At 41.2% G+C, this 17,379-nt stretch overlaps 1 protein-coding gene across 1 annotated transcript in view; it reads left to right on the forward strand.

Moving 5' to 3' along the window:
- The first annotated feature begins 465 nt into the window (after nt 1-465).
- The window catches only part of TBCA (tubulin folding cofactor A), an 80,371-nt gene continuing 63,457 nt past the window's right edge, over nt 466-17,379 (forward strand). Inside the window, exon 1 of the mRNA XM_061158119.1 lies at nt 466-605. Coding sequence (XP_061014102.1) covers nt 553-605 — 53 coding nt within the window. The 5' untranslated portion in view covers nt 466-552. The remainder of the gene's footprint in view (nt 606-17,379) is intronic.

Raw genomic sequence — 17,379 nt, forward strand, 5'->3', positions numbered from 1 at the left:
GACTAGAGGGTAAGGGTTCTCTTAACTACGTGAGTGATGGTGTTTTATTTCTTTAAACCTGCATCATTCTGCCCCATTTACATAAGAGAATGACACCGAAAATATCTTCAATTTTTGGGTCACTCCGTCCGTTAAGCAAAGAATCTCGCAAAGCAATGCCATGGCCAAAGCAGCCTATCCGGGGAGACACTGAAGTTTCCCCAAAGCCCAGATTGCGGAGACCGGGAAAGTGTTAACTTGTATCCACACTAAAAGGAGACTTGTTTAAGAACTAAAGAGGAGCCATTTGAGCTAGACGAGCGCAGGTTCCGCGACCGGGGAACTGGGTGGAGGCCGGGCAGGGTACCGGTAGGCGCTGAGCGGCCCCCGGCCCGCGGCCCCCAGTCTCCCGGCGCCCGCCCTGCGGGTGCGGCCCGCGCGCGGGGCCGCGGCGGGGTGTGCGCACGCGCGCCGGGCCGCGCCGGCTACGCCGACAGCCCCGCCTCCTCCGCGCCGTCCCCGCCACGGTTACCCCGGTTCTCAGCCCCTCCTTTCCGCGGCGCTCGAGGGACCATGGCCGATCCTCGCGTGAGGCAGATCAAGATCAAAACCGGCGTGGTGAAGCGGTAAGGAGCCGGAAGCGGCGCCGCGGCAGCTGCCTCCTCGCCCTCACCCCCCGGCGGCCGACGGGCCCGGCGGAGCGCAGGCCCGAGGCGGGCCCCGGACCCCAGGCCTCCCTGGGGCGCCCCGGCCGGTGGGCTCGGGGCGGGGACGCAGGGGGCGCGCGGGTGCCCGAGCCCGCCGGCCTCGCCCCTCCGCTCCCCGCGCCTGTTCCTTCGAAAGGCCGGCGGGGGAGCGGCGAGCGTCCCTGGGCCGCACCCCTCCCGCGCCCGCGGAGACGGAGGGCGGCGGCCCGGCCCCCTGCGGTCGTGCCCCGGGTCTCCCTGGAGAACCTGGCCGGAGCCGGCGCTTCCAGGCCTCTGCCTGCGCTCAGGTGGAGGCGCGAGCCCGTTCAGAAGTTTAGGAGGGCGTCCCGAGGCCGGCCTTACCCGGAATGGGAGCTGGCGGGCGCCCTGTCATCCAACATGGCAGGCGGGACAGTCCTAAACTGGGCCGTGAGCTTCCAGCGGTCTCGACAAACTTCGGAGGCCTCGCTCTCTCCGGCCAGCGTCCCCGCGGCTCGCCCCAGAGCCTGTATATAGGATGCTAAGTAACCATCCTGGGTAGGCCTGTCTGGTAATTCGTCGTAATTCCAACCGTGGTTAGACACTGGAGTGCTTGTGAGAACTTTATTGTTCAGACCCCAGAAGATCAAACTTCCAAGAGAAAAGATGAACAGTCTTCTAAAGAAGTTATTTGGCAGTAAATCTGTCTAATCCTAGCTCTCTGGCTTCTTCCTTTTTGCACACCTTTCCTCCCTGTGTTGGTATTTTCACCAGAGGAATGACAAGGCAAAGGGGAGCATGGATTCACTTATGAAGCTGTTGCCTCTGAGGCTTTATTAGTAGAGCCTTACACTGCTCTCCTAGAAACCGTCATTGTTAAGGCTGAGAAGTAGTGAAGTGGGTTAAGGATGAGTAGTAGTGAAGTGGGACAGCTTTTCTGGAGTGAGAGTGCTTGGCTTCCAATCTGGGTTCTGCCATGTTATGTACTGTTGAAGACATTACATCTGCCTCAGTTTCCCCCTTTGTAAAATGGAGTACCAGCCTCATGCAGTTGTTGCAGCACCTGCTGTTCTGTTTAACAGTATGTGGAAACTACTAGTACATGTTAACTAATGCTATGATTTGTATTCCTATTTTACAAATGAGAAACTGAGCTTTGAAGTTAAAATAGAAAAAGTAAACTTGTTGGGGGTCATTGCTAGTTAGTGTCAGAGCAGGGGAGGAACTAAGGTTTCTAACCTACAGTCTTTTGTTTTAAGTTGCAGTGCCCCACCCCAAGGGTATTTTTTTAATGTGTGATAGTAGGAGGAGAGTTGAGATGTGTAATTGAAAACATAATTTGCTCTGTTACTCAGAGTTCTGTTGTTCACTTTTGTTATGCTTACTTTGGTTATGTCATTTTCATAAATCTATTTGGCAAAATATCCAAAAGGATATGATGAAGAGTGCTTTAGATGGAAAGTCATGAGAAATGACTTCTTTTTTATTGAGGTGTAGTTGATTTACAGTATTAATTTCAGGTATGTAACATAGAGATTCAGAATTTTATTATTTACTCTCCATTTAAAGTTGTTATATTGACTGCATTCCCTGTGCTGTCGTTCCCTTACCCAGCTGGTGGCCGCTAGTTTGCTCTGTCTGTGAGTCAGTTTCTGATTTGCTGTATTCGTTGGTGTGTTTTGTTTTTTAGATTCCACGTTTTATGATAACATGCAGTATTTGTCTTTCTCTGTCTGACTTCACTGACCACAACGCCCTCCAGGTCCATCTGTATCGCTGCAAATGGAAGAGTTCCGTTCTTTTTTATGGCTGAGTAGTACTCTGTGGTGTCAGTGTGTGCCATTTTCTGTGTCCATTCATCAGTTGATGGATACTCAGATTGCTTCCGTAAATGATGCTGCTGCGAACATTGGGGTGCATGTATCTTTTCAGATTTGGTGTGTTCATTTTCTTCAGATAAATACCCAGGAGTGGAATTGCTGGATCATCTAGTGGTTCTATTTTTAATTTTTTGAGGAACCTTGATGCTGTTTACCATAGTGGCTGCACCAATTTCCATTCCTACCAACAGTGTACAAGGATTCCCTTTTCTCCACATCCTCAACAACATTTGTTATTTTTGGGAGACACACTGATTTGGGACATCCCAGGTGGTGCAATGGTAAAGAATCTGCTTGCCAGTGCAGGAGATGCAAGAGATGTGAGTTAGATCCTTCGGTAGGAAAGAGTCCCTGGAGTAGAAAATGGCAACCCACTCCAGTATTTCTGCCTGGAAAATTCCATGGACAGAGGAGCCTGGCAGGCTCCAGACCCTGGGGTTGGAAAGAGAGGACATGACTGGGCACAACAACAACAAACAACTTATTTGCATAGTTAAGTTTCTAGGCTTTCAAAAATTCCTAAGTACTTACAGATACTGCTCGGAAATAAAGGTTTCTTTTCATTTTATTTCAATAATAGAGCATTATCAAAGTTTAATTTTGATTCTTTATACTTACATACATTTATCATTTTGATGAAATCCCTTCATAATTTACTGTAATATCTCAAATTGCTTATAAATTAAACAAATGCCTACTGTATATTTTTTCATGGCTGTTCTGTTGGCATTTTGGTTAGAGCTTGTCTGTATGTACTGAAATGAGATATGGTTAAAAAAGCCATAAAATTTGTATTTTAGCTTTTTATTAACCGTATTTTGTCTTGGTAGATAACGCTCAACCTGGAAATATTGTTTGCTATTCTCTCTTCTGTTACTTTTTCCTGAAAATTATTTTACTTTGACTCCTTCCAACATCTGCCTTAGTATACTGTTTTTTAGAATTCTGCGTTTTACTTCAGCAAAGGAAAGAGAATAGATGAGGCATATGTGGCAACACGTTAGTAATTGTTGGAGATGAATGGTCATTCGTCTTCATTATATTCTTCTCTATATAAGTTAAACATCTTTTATTATAAAAAGATGCATTTTTAAAATGCATTATATGCATTTTTTTCTCCTCTCCAAATTTAGTTTCAGAGACTTCTCAATTAGTTCCATGATTCAGACATGTTCTTGGTTTTATGAACTCCCGTTCATAAAAGCATTGGTTTTAAAAAGCTGTCATCTAAAATTCAATTTCTGGTCTCAGCACCTTTTTTCTAGTCAAGAAGTTCATTTCCCATAGCCTCATTTACCTTCAGAAGTAACAACTTTTATTTGGAAAAAGAGATTTATAAGTCATTCAAGCCCTGAATTCCTTCAGTTTTCTTTCCAGAAATTAAAAGCCACTTAGAAATATATTCTAGGTATTAGTCCTAGAGTTCAGTTTGGGTAGGCTGTACCAGGGAGGGTGAATTCTTAAAGTTTAGTGTCTGATCAGATCTGCTAAAATTCTTCAGGTGATCTAGGAATTCCCTGTAGTGGCTTTAATTTAGAAAGAAATCTGGGCAGGCAGATGGAATGCTACGGGAGTATGGAAACCGGCAATAAATAGATGCTGGTATTTGGCAACAGAGAGATCAAACAGTGAGTGGAAAGATGCACTTTTCAGCATGTTGGCAAAACAGTGACTTCAGACTGTAAGGAAAGAAGCCTCAACAGTGCTCTAGTCGTAGAGAAACTTTGTTACCTCACATTGTAACAAAGGCAAAGGATCTGATTTCCAGAAATAGATTTCAAGAGAAGAGGTTAGATTCCTAGAAACAGGGGAGTCCAGTTACTAGGAAAGGGTTATTAGTTAGACAGCATTGATTCTGACTTGGTGCTGAGTTTCTCACTCCTAGGACTTGTCAGATATCTCTTTCCCTGCAACATGATTGTCTTCTCAGGGATAATTCTGGCTGCGAGCTATAGAGATATATGTGTACTCAGAGTGAGTAATTATACTAAGTTACTTGAAGAAGTAGCCAGTGTTCACATGTGATTCATTGTTAGTGGGTATTGGTTGGTAGGTTTGGCTCTGGCAGGCTCTTTTTAAAGATTTGAATCCCTGTTCCAGATTGTTAGACCTACTTAACTATGACTGGGTCACAGCTAATCTGGCAGTCCTAGCAAGGGGTTACCAAATATGACTCCAGATTTCATCTTTTCCAGTGCAGAACTGTACACCTTTTCTTCCCCTTCCCTTCCCCCTAGTGTCTCACTGGCATCAGTTGTAGGGTTTACTTGGGACTGAAGGGTTTCCGGGATGTGGAACCTACAGTGCTGAAGTTGGGAAAGTCTCAAGGAAACCAGGATGATTTGTATTAGTACGTATATACCTACCAAACATAGCAGTGTTTTCTGTGTGCTGTGATTATTTCGAGACTATTTGATGATAGTACAATGGTGAAGTAAATGTTGTACTTTACTTAAATTAAAATTTAAATGCATCCTGTAAACATGAAGTTTTGCCATAGTAGCCTTTTTTTCCTGTATTAAATTATTGGTGATTTGGAAAATAATTTTCTCTGAAGTAGAAGATATGGCATTTTTCCCCCCTCTGGTTTTATTGAGATAGCTTTTCAGTTAATTTTTATTAGAATCTAGTCACTTCGCGGTGCTGCGCTGGTCTCTGTGGTGCTGCAGAGCGGGTCAGCTGCACACGTGCCCCTCGCTGTGGTCTTCCCAGTCAGGCCGCCACGGAGCGTCGGGTGGCGTTCCCAGGGCTGCACAGGATGTTCTGGCCAGTTATCTGTTTTATGCACAGTATCAGCAGTGTGTATCTGTCAATCCCAGTGTCCCAGTTCCTCCCTCCTCCCCCTCTCCCCTTGGTCGCCATGACTCATTGTTAATATTTTATAGCTGAAAGCTTATGCCTCTTAATCTCCGTCACTTATTTGCCTCCCCCTATATGTCTCCCCCGGGCAACCACCTGTTTATTCTGTGTTTGATTCTGTTTCTGTCTAGTTATATTTGTTCACTTGTTTTGTGTTTTAGATCTCACATGTAGGTGAAATCATGCAGCATTTGTTTTTTTTCTATCTGACTTGGTTCACTTGGCGTAATACTCTCCAAGTCCACCAGTGTTATCACAAGTGGCAAGATTTCATTCTTCTTTACGGCTAGTACTTCATTGTATGTCTGCGTTGTATTTGTCAATCACATTTTCTCATCCGTTGCTCTGTTAATGCACTCAGTGGACATGAGTTTGAGGAGACTCGGAGACAGTGGCGGACCGAGGAACCTGGCAGGCTTCAGTCCACGGGGTCACAAAGAGCTGGGCACAACTCAGTGACTGACTGCAATGGCAGCAGCAGCAACACATTCATGGGCGGTTTGCACATGCCGCAAAGAACACAGGAATGTGTGTATCTTTTACCTGAGTATTTGGGGGTTTTTTGGATAAATACTCAAGAGTGGAATCACTGGATCACATGGTGGTTTTATTTTTAATTTTTTGAGGAATCCCATACTGTTTCCCATACTGGCTGCACCAGTTTACATTTCCATCAGCAGTACACTGGGTTCCCCTTCTCCACATCCATTGTTTTCTTTTCGGTAACAGCCATTCTGACAGGTGTGCGGGATATCTCATTGTGGTTTTAACTTGCATTTCCCTGATGATGAGTGGTGGTGAGCATCTTTTCACGCCCCTGTTGGCCATCTGTGTATCTCCTTTGGAAAAATGTCCATTCAGGTCTTGTACGCATTTCTCTTCTTTTAAATCAGGTTTTGTGTTTTTGTTTTTATCCTGAGTTATGTGAGGTTTTGTGTAGTCTGGTTGTTAGTCCTTTCTTTGTCGGAAGCGTGTTTTTGGACCGCTTCTGCAGCTCAGCAGTTGCCTTCCCTCTGTTGGTGCTTTGCTTGATGTTTAGTTTGATTGGTCCCATTTGTTTATTCTTGTTTTTGGTTCCCTTGCCTGAGGGGCCAGATCCAAAAAGATATTGTTAAGACTGATGTGAAAAAATATAGTGCCTATTTTTTCTTCTAGAAGTTTTATGATTTCAGATACTACTTTTAAGTCTTATTTTTGTATGTGGTATGAGAAAGTCGTCCAATTTGATTCTTTTGCATATAGCTGTCCAGTTTTCTCAATACCATTTATTAAAGATACCCTTTGCCCCGGTTTTCAATAGAGCAGAAGAAAAAATGGCATTTATGTTTTAAATGCTGATATGTTATTTCAGCTAAATGACATATGTCTACCATAAGTTTCCAAGTATGATTTCTGTTTATAAATAAGGGTGTTTTTTTAAAAAAGCTGTGTTTATGGTAAATTCAAGAAATTCTTCTGCAACACCATAATGTTTTCATTCATTTAATATAAAAGGTTATTTAATAACATTAAGTTAGCTTATTTTTCAATAAAGCTTGCTAAAAATGCCCATTGGTGAGTGAATTAATTGATTAAAAATGCTTTCTGAAACATATCTTTTTATAACCATTTTAGGTTGGTAATGGCTTAAAATCCAATGTGAACAAAGAATGTTAGGGCATTGGAAGTAGCTCTGACATTGGCCCATAGTTTTTCTCTGATTAAATGAAAGTGACACCAGTAGATTAGAATGAGACTAGGACAATTCACACTGCAATTGTGTTAGTTTAACTTTAACAATCTTTTAACACTCTTGTTTAAATGTAGCTGACATACCATAATTACAAATCTACAAGCCTTGATTATAGAATTTTACATCATGAATCTGTGGGGAAATTGTATTGATTTTTTTTTTTTTTATAAAGCAAGGACCTTTCCCAAACTGTTGCATCTTCCCAAGTTTGTTTATATCCATACCTGTAATAAACAACTAGGTATGATATACATATATATACACACACACTTACATACACACACGGACACACATGTATGGCAGGCATTAAAAAAGCACAGGCAGTAAGTAAAATTGCCACATTGTTAAACATATATGTAATACTGACTTACATTATGTGTGTGTATATATGCTGTTACATATTTCATATTGACCCAAAAGGGAAAACTATGGATGACACATGTACTTCATGATAAATATGAATGATTCGTGTGTTATGTGGAGATAGAGTTTTCTGCCATTAGTTGTTCTTGTCTCTTGTTTGCCCCTTTAGTTGTAGTTGTGTATACTTACCCCTTTTGAAGTAATTATGGCTGAAAATAGGATGGACAGTATCTGGGAGAGGTTTAGGACATAGCCTTGTAAACTTTTCTTGTAAGCTTTAGTAACTTTTCATATTTTAGTGTTTTCTCCTCCTCTTCCACATCATAGGCCTTTGATGTGAGTTAAAGTAAGTTCAGCCAAAATGGCCAGCTTCCTACCTTGAAATTTAGCCAACTCTTTGGAATTTCTGTATTGTATCCAGTTCTCCAAAGTGGTGGTCATTGTCAAAATGGATTGCAGGTGGTCAGCTCTTCCCCACCTTCTGCCAGCTCCTTGGCAAACATAACTCTTAGGAGCTACACAGCTGTCGACCAGAGGTCTCTCTAAGCTGTAAAGGAAGAAAGCTAAGGCCACTCCTGACCGTGGTTTTCTCCGCACAACCTGTGTTGTTCTGCAAGTTGAATATGGAAATGGAAGATCCTTTGACTCCTGTGTGTGTGTGTGTGTGTAGATACGTTCTGTGTTTTCATTGCATTGTTTTGTTTGGTAGAAAATGTTTAAAATCTGTAGTAAGCCAGGTTGGAAATTTTTTTTAAAAATAGTAGTCCAGAAGTATTTATAATATAAATGCTTAGATGTGTGGTCTTCCTATTCCAACTTTCCATTTCCAAAATTCCAACTGTGATGCTGTTTGTTTCCAAATAGAGCTCATTTTAAAATAACAATGACTGATCCAAAGATCACTTATTTAGCAGCCTCACTCAGAACCTCTGTCTTTGAAGCACTTGGTATGGTGTTGGCATATAGTATATGTTCAGTAGAAGTCTTTCCAGTGGACAAATTCATGTCTTATTCTATAAGGATTTTTTAAAATAATTTTGTAAGCTTTAAAAGAAAGTACTGATTTGGCTGTGCTGGGTCTTAGTTGCATCATGTGGGAGTCTGATCTTCACTGTGGCATGTGAACTCTTAGTTGCTGCATGTGGGATCTAGTTCCCTGACTGGGAATTGAACCCTGGCCCCCAGCTTTGGGAGTGCAGTCTTAGCCACTGGACCACCAGAGAAGTCCTTCTATAAGGACTTTTTGACCTGATAAGCAGTAGGGAGCTATTGAATCAATTATGATGTCACAGCATTATAGTTACTATATCATTGCTGCAGTTGGAGTTAAGGAGATGGAAACCCAGGCTTCACTTACTACATTGGTGACCCTGAGCAAGTTACTTAACCTTTAAAAGCCCGAGTTTTTTTAGCTGGAAAATGGGTTAATGATAGTATCTTTCTTGTTCTGTTGTTTGGAGAATTTTAAGGTAATCATGTAAAGCACTTAGCCCAATGCCTGACGTTATGTTCAATGTATGTTAATATGTGTTCAGTGTTTATTAACTGTTGTCATCATCATCCTCATTCTGTAGATGTATAAACAGTGTAGTCTCTCCAGGAGAGACCCTGGAACTTCAGTTCAGTAGCTCATTTGTGTCCAACACTTTTTGTCCCCATGGACTGCAGCACGCCAGGCTTCCCTGTCCATCACCAACTCCTGGAGTTTACTCAGACTCGTGTCCATTGTGTCGGTGATGCCATCCAACCATCTCATCCTCTGTCATCCCCTTCTCCTCCTGCCTTCAATCTTTCCCAGCATCAGGGTCTTTTCCAGTGAGTCAGTTCTTCCCATCAGGTGGCCAAAGTATTGGAGCTTCAGCTTCAGCATCAGTCCTTCCAATCAATATTCAGGACTGATCTCCTTTAGGATGGACTGGTTGGCTCTCCTTGCTATCCACCGGACTCTCACAAGTGAGAGTACATGAGTACTGGAAAAACCATAGCCTTGAGTAGATGGACTTTGTTGGCATAGTAATGTCTCTGCTTTTGAATATGCTGTCTAGGTTGGTCATAGCTTTTCTTCCAAGGAGCAAGCGTCTTTTAATTTCATGGCTGCAGTCGCCGTCTGCAGTGATTTTGGAACCCAAGTCTGTCACTGTTTCCATTGTTTCCCCATCTATTTGCCATGATGTGATCGGACCGGATGCCATGATCTTCGTTTTTTGAATGTTGAGTTTTAAGCCAGCTTTTTCATTCTCCTGTTTCACTTTCATCAAGAGGCTCTTTAGTTCTTCACTTTCTGCCATAAGGGTGGTGTTATCTGCATATCCGGGTTTATTGATATTTCCCCCGGCAGTCTTGATTTCAGCTTATGCTTCATCCAGTCTGGCATTTCACATAATGTACTCTGCATATAAGTTAAATAAGCAGGGTGACAATATACAGTCTTGATGTATTCCTTTCCCAATTTGGAACCAGTCCATTGTTCCATGTCTGGTTCTAACTGTTTCTTCTTGACCTGTATACAGATTTCTCAGGCGGCAGGTAAGGTGATCTGATACTCCCATCTCTTGAAGAATTTTCCACAGTTTGTTGTGGCTCACACAGTCAGAGGCTTGGCCGTAGTCAATAAAGCAGAAGTTTTTCTGGAACTCTTGCTTTGTCTATGATCCATTGGATGTTGGCAATTTGATCTCTGGTTCATCTGCCTTTTCTAAATCCAGCTTGAACATCTGTAAGTTCTTGGTTCACATAATGTTGAAGCCTGGCTTGGAGAATTTTGAGCATTACTTTGCTAGCATGTGAGATGAGTGCAATTGTGCCGTAGTGCAAAATGAGTGCAGTTTACCTTTTGCATTTCTTTTTCTTGGGGATGGTCTTGATCACTGCCTCCTGTACAGTGTCATGAACCTCCATCCTTAGAACTTGGAACATGGGATTCTGTCCCTGAAACATGTCTTCTTTTAAACATTTTTTGGCTGTGCCACATGGCATATGGAATCTTAGTTCCCTGATCAGGGATCAAACCTGTGTCCCCTGCATTGGAAGCCCAGAGTCTTAACGACTGGACCACCAGGGAAGTCCCATGCTTTCTTTTAAATTGTGAAAAAAAAAACTTATTTGTCATTTTCACTGATTGGCTCTAGAGAGAGAAGACAGGAGCATGAAACTTGTGTTTTGAATTGATCTCCAGGACTTGGTAGTGGCTGTTTGTCTTTAAATTGCTGTGGCGTTGATTCCCTGCTTTGAAGCCCCAGCAAAATGTCTCTGTTTATATCAGTGACCCCATATTTTTTAACACCTTAAAAAATACTGTATCAACTTCGTTTACATAATGTGTCAAAACCAGTTTCCCTCTCCTTGCACTTCCATACAGTTTATCTCAGGGAAGAGTAATCAAGTGAGTAGCAAGTTTTTAAGAGTCCTTATTCTGAAATCTATAAATGATTCACCACAACTGTCAGAAGATGTCCCTACAATTCTAATGCTAGATTATGGTTATTTTCAAACCCTCCTTAATATTTTTTAAACTAAATTCCCTATTTGTTGTTGATATTCTTTTACCTGTGCTAAAGAAATATCTTACGGAGCCTTATGTGTACACATGTGCTTTAACTTAGGGTTTATTTGTCTCCAAACAAGTAGGCATCTACTTTTTCACTAAATGACCCTCAGTTTCTGAACCATACTAAAATGATATGCTTTTAATGTGCATCCATTGCCTGAAATACGTCTGTACTCTATGAAGCCTTTGAAGACCTGTAGGTTTACTGAAGTGTAAGTCATCTTAGATTACTGGTACAGTGCTTTTCATTTCAAACCTAGGATTTTAAGTTCTAAGGTCTCTGCACTATTTAAGATTTACAAAAATTTTCTTAAGGCCAAGCAGTTCTTTTTGTCTTTTTAGGGACCAAAGGGATGGTATATAATACATTGTTTATACTAAAATAGGCATTTAATACCTATTTGCAAATAGAGCCAAGGAATGGGGAAAACCAGAAAAGAAGTCAATTATATGAGGGGGAACAGCTCACATAATTGAAGTTTGCTTTTGTAACTAAAAGTGAGAGGCTGAAAAGAGAGAGATTGCTGAATACTCCAGTTACACTTCAAAAGAGCAATAAAATAGCTGCGGATAGTCAGTCTTCACTTAAAGACTTTTGTCAGGATAGTGTTTTTGTTAGAGAAATGAAAGATAAAATATGTTTATATCAAAGATTTCTTTAAAAGTTGACAACTTTGAAGGATTTTTTTTTAAGCTGTAGTTTTAATTGGAGGATAATTGCTCTGCAGTTGTGTGTTGGCTGCTGGGCAACATGAATCAGCCATAAGTGAACATACATCCCCTTCCTCCTGAGCCTCCCTTCCACCCTCACCCAGAACTTTTGGCAACTAGAAAGAAAGTCTGTTGTTGAAACATTTTCAATTATTAGTAAGTTTAATCTAAAAAAGGTTTTTGTAGTTTACCTAGAGCTAACCAGAGCACCATCTCCTTTTGATTCTAACTTACTAAAATTGTGTGTGTGGTGTAACTGCCTATTGATAAGTTAATTACATAAATAGACTCATCTATACCAGGATTTTTTTTTGTGAAACCTAAGAAAAATAGTAACGATATAGGTAAATTGAAATCTCATTATGGGTAGTAGGTGATATTTCAGGGAAACTTAATGTGGCAAAATTTTGGGCCCAGTCCTTAAGGAATTTTTGTTCTATTAGACTTTACAGTGTATGTATATCTTAACATTTCTTCTTAGAATTGCAGGTATCTCGTATGTCTTTACATAAATCCCAAATCTTCAGCTTTCTCCTGAGCTTTAAACTCATTTTAAATTATTGACTTTATGCCCTTACTTTAGTATCCTCTGGTTTCAAACTTTATCTGACACTAATTATTTTCTCAAATGTGATCCTCTTCGTCTATTTTATGAAGAAAAAAAGTTATTTCATGTATGAGAAAAATCTAGAAAAAGCATAATAAACCTGAAATGAAACAATATAGTTACACTTGCTGGAGAAGGCAATGGCCCCCGACTCCAGTACCCTTGTCTGGAGAATCCCAGGGACGGGGGAGCCTGGTGGACTGCCGTCTCTGGGGTCGCACCGAGTCGGCCACGGCTAGAGTGACTTAGCAGCAGCAGCGGCAGCAGTTACACTTGCAGTGCCCTTTCTGAATTTGTTCCTTTTCTTCTTTGCCTTTAGGTAATTACTATTCTGCGTTTGATCTTTATCTTCCACACATTTGTTTTTTTGGTTGTGGTGCACGTCGTGTGGAATCTTTCCCACCTCGGTGCATGTCATGGTTCCCACGAGACCACGCCCTGTGCAGTGGCAGCTCAGAGTTTTAACCACCAGACCACCAGGGAAGTCCCTCCACACATGTTTTTAAACTTTTAGCTTATATGTAGGTATACATGAACCATATTAAAGTATTGTTCTGCACGCTTACCTGCCTTATGTAACATAAAATATACCTGGAAGGTACATAGGAAACTGGTCATGTTGGTTGTCCCTGGGAGAGAAGCTGTGTAGCTGAGGACAGGGGTGGGAGGAAGTTCTTGTCATTTTGAATCATGTATTACCTATCAAAATATAGATTCATTTAAAAATTATGAGTAGTGTCATATTGTAAGAATCTTTCTGTAACCTAGTTTTTGTGCATATTACTGTTCTTGAGATTTCTTCTTGTTGAAACTGTCAGCTCTAATTCATTCTCTTGTGTGAATTTGCTAGTTTTTTTTTTTTCCATTCTCTTGTTGGTAAATATTTAGTTTTAACTTTTTCCAGTTTTACAAATGATGCTACAATGTACTTTTTTAAATATGGCTTTTAGTGCACATATATAATAGTTAGTGTAAGGCAGATTTTTATAAGGAATGGGCCCTGGATGGTTTACAGGTATATGAGAGTGTAGCTGTCCTTAATCTTCATGATGGCCAAGTATGGCCAAGAAGAGCCATGGACTATATGGGGGAAGAACCTTTCAGACAAGATGAACAGTTAATACAAAGGCTTGGAAAATAGTGATTGGCCTGTTTGGGGAAGAACAGCCAAGTGATAAAGGGGAGGAAGTGTAGGAGACACTTTCAGAAGTAGGAGGGAGAGGGTATAGATCCTACAGGGCCTATCTCATGTGAGGATTTGGACTCAGGTCTCAGGAGACATCACCACCTCTGCAGAAGTTTTCTGGCTGTCTCCTTTCTCTGTTTTCTTAAAGAACTATCTGTAATAGCCCCCTCTTATCCATGGGGGATATGTTCTTTGTTTGGAGTTGCGTGGGGGGTGTGGAAGAAAGGGAAGGAGGAAAGGACAAATGAATGTGCCTTACCTTGATCCCAACTGTTTGTTCTCACAGACTCTGTGCTTTCTTCTGTTCTAGCCTCTCAGTGGAAGAGTCACCACTTCTGTTGCAGGGCTTGCAGTAATTTAGGAGGCATTCCTGGAATCCATTCTGAGTGTTTTTCCTTTCTAGAAGCTTAGCTATACATGGTATACATAATATCCTGTAGAAAATGTTGCATACATGAACTTAGTAGTGTTAAATAGCCTTTTGTGGGACAGTTTATGAAGCTTAACACCCAAGTATGTATAGCTTTTTTCCCATGACTGCTGAGATCCTAGAAACTTGACTATAAATAACACATTTGCAGTGTAACTGAGTCCCTAATTGGAGAATGCTTGAATTACATTGTGTTAACTTGGTTTCATGTTTACTTTAAATTTTTTCTGCCTCTTGCTTTCATGGAATATTATCAGCCATTAATGTATCTCTTCATGTTCCTGCTTCTAGTGCTTTGTACTTAGGTCTGTTTACATTTATCACTGTCTTTTTGCTACTACTAACATGTTTTAGGGGAACTTAGACTGTTTCATTTATTTCTGAATAATGAAGTGAAAATAGAAATTGTCAGAAGTCTTGCCTTTTATTATTGCTTTACTTGAACTAGACTCTCTATAGCTATCATAATATTGTATATTCATCTCCTCTAGGATATAAGCTCCATGAAGGCAGGGATATATCCCCAGAGGCCTGACACAAAAAGGACTCTTGGTAAATATAAAATGAATGAATTTACTCGGTGACATTTTAAGTTCCTTGAAAACAGAAACAGTATCTCATTCTTCATCTCTCTTTAATATATTTAAACAGTCTTTTGAACAATTTTCAGTATAGACATGGCACAGAATTATCACTACATTTTAAATACTTACTTAAAGATAGATGCACAATGAAATATAAGTCTGTCACCCCTATCCATTAAGCACCTAGTTTTTCCCTCTTGGAGCCACTATTATTACTCATTTGTGTGTGTGTGTATCCTTCTAGAGATATTCAGTACCTGCATAAGTATTTACATTTATGTCTTTAAGAACAAATGATAGTTGGGCTCCACTCTGCAGGCCTGCAGAGCCTATACTTGCCCAGTTTCAAGGCCAAAGAAAGAGCCTGGAGTCAGCAACAGAGATATCAGTGGTTTATTGGATAGAGGGAATCTTACGTGTCTGAAGCAAGATCCTGGAGCGATACCTCACCATGTGTGGCAGATGGCAGGCAGGATGTGGTGGCAGTTTCTGTGAGGAGTGAGCGGGGTTTGGCAGTTCTGGGGGAATTGATGTCAGGTTGGCTCGTCAGTTACCAGGGAAACTGGCAGAGGTGCGTGCGCCTCACTGCCCCTTTGATAAGAACAGTCACTAGTTGGGGCCTTAGGCAAGTATATGGGAAGATCAGTCCTGTGGGCAGCATGTGGATGAAGCAGGCACTGGCTGAGCATAGCTTGGTATGTACAGAGAACAAGAGAACAGCCATCTTGGGTGGCCTGACCGTACAGTCGTCCTCTCTGTAGACACTGTTTTTTAGCGTGTTCTATATGGACATACCACATTTTTTAAAAACCCAGTTTTCTATTAGTTTTCCCTGGTGTCTCAAACAGTAAAGAACCTGCCTGCAATGCCGGAGACCCAGATTCAATGCCTGGGTTGGGAAGATCCCCTGGAGAAGAGAATGGCAGCCCAATCTAGTGTTCTTGCTGGGAAATCCCATGGACAGAGGAACCTAGTGGGCTGCAGTCCATGGGGTCGCAGAATTGGACACGACTGAGCCAAACTAACACTTTATTTCGCTTTTCTATTGATGAACTTCTATATTGTTTCCAGTATTTTATTCTGAAAAATACCTCAGTGAGTTTTCTTGTATGTGTGTAGTTTTACAAATGTGCAGATATATCTGTAGAATAAATTCATACAAATGGAACTGTTGGTGTAGGGAAGGAGAAACTCTTTTCTGTTTGCTCCTAAACACTCTGGCTGGTACCCTGTATAAATTAGACGAAAGATTAACAAGGAAAAAAAAATTTATTAACAAAAACACAGAGGAATATTCAATAATGAGTAACTCAAAAGGATGGTTAGAATTTGGCCTTACATAGCATCTTAACAAAAGAACAGTTAATTTGTAGAGAAAAGATAATACAAGGGAAAGGGGCTTTGAGCCCCTAGCAGAGTACAAGGAGGTAAATATTGGGGAGATGACTCCTGAATGGTGAGGGCTGATCAGTAAAGTCTGTCGTGCAGATTCCTCTGGTTCTTCTCTGGGCTGGTAAGGCTCTAGAGTGATTCATCTGGTGATTAACTTCTGTCTTGTGGTAGAGAAGAGAGGGGAGACACCATTACAGATTTATGTCCAGCTTTTAGGTAAGTGGGAGGGGGCAGATGACGTTTCTTGTATCTGCTTTTTCTCAGTTACCTTCAGCTCAAAATTACCCTTACGTTAAAGTGACCTGTTTTGGGGTGACATCTTCTGCTGCCATTCACGGGCTCAGGTGGCTTATGTGTTTAAAATTTTGAGAGATACTGGCAAGTTGCCCTCTAAAGAGGTTTATCTATTTGTAATTCCACTGATGACTTAATACAGTGTTTTGTTAATATGCAGTTTAATATTCTTTTGGTATGGAAAGAATTAAACTGTTGGGGAGGAAAATTTTTCCTCTACCCTTCAAAGATTCTTTCAGCTGGTCTAATAATTAAATTGACACGAAACAAATTATCAAGAGAAAATCCAATTTAACTTGGTATGTACAGGAACCCCACCTACCTGAGCATTTCCAAGACAGAATGGAAAAATGAGGCAAGCATGTCAGCCTGAGCTAAGGAACAGAACGGGGCCAGGGGCTTCACAGGAGAAGGGGTAGTTTATAGAACAATAATGAGGACAGATGTTTGGTAACTAGTTGTTTGCCCTGCCATGTAGATGGGTCACTCAGATAAAATATATTTTTGCTAATAATTCAGATTGTGGGGAAGACCCCCAATTTAAATTCTCCTTGGTAGTTAAGGGAGGGGCAGAAGTTTCTCTTGATCCGCAGGGTCTTCATTGCCTTTTAGCTCAAAACAATCCACGTGTCAAAGTGGCACATTTTAGGGAGGCTCATTCTGAACCCCTTCAGTCCCACCTTTGAAACCTCTCTGAGAAGTCTCACAGTCCAGAAGTTGAGTTGGTGGGTTACTTCACCTCACTCAGTCTCTTAGTCCTGACAATAAGTCAGTTCAGTTAAACAATTGCATCTCATTTCAGGCCCTGGAGAAGGGCATGGCAACCCACTCCAATATTCTTGCCTGGAAAACCCCATGGACAGAGGAGCCTTGCAAGTTACAGTCCGTGGGGTCACAGAGTTGGACATGCTGAGTGACTAACACTTTGACTTTTCAAAGTCAGTCTTAGTTCCTTAAATCTGTTTGGTCACTATTTGAGTCAGTCTATGGACATTCTTAAACATGACATTCCAGCCAAAACCTTGGCAATATGACCAATGTTTCCAGTTATATCCTGTTATAAGTAGATCATATTCCTTTTGAATTTAAGCAGATAAGCTTACTGCTAAGAAAATAAGAATATTCAGAGTTTCCAAATTCTGGAAGGATC

This window comes from Dama dama, chromosome 12 (genome assembly GCF_033118175.1).
Source record: "Dama dama isolate Ldn47 chromosome 12, ASM3311817v1, whole genome shotgun sequence".
Lineage (NCBI taxonomy): Eukaryota > Metazoa > Chordata > Mammalia > Artiodactyla > Cervidae > Dama > Dama dama.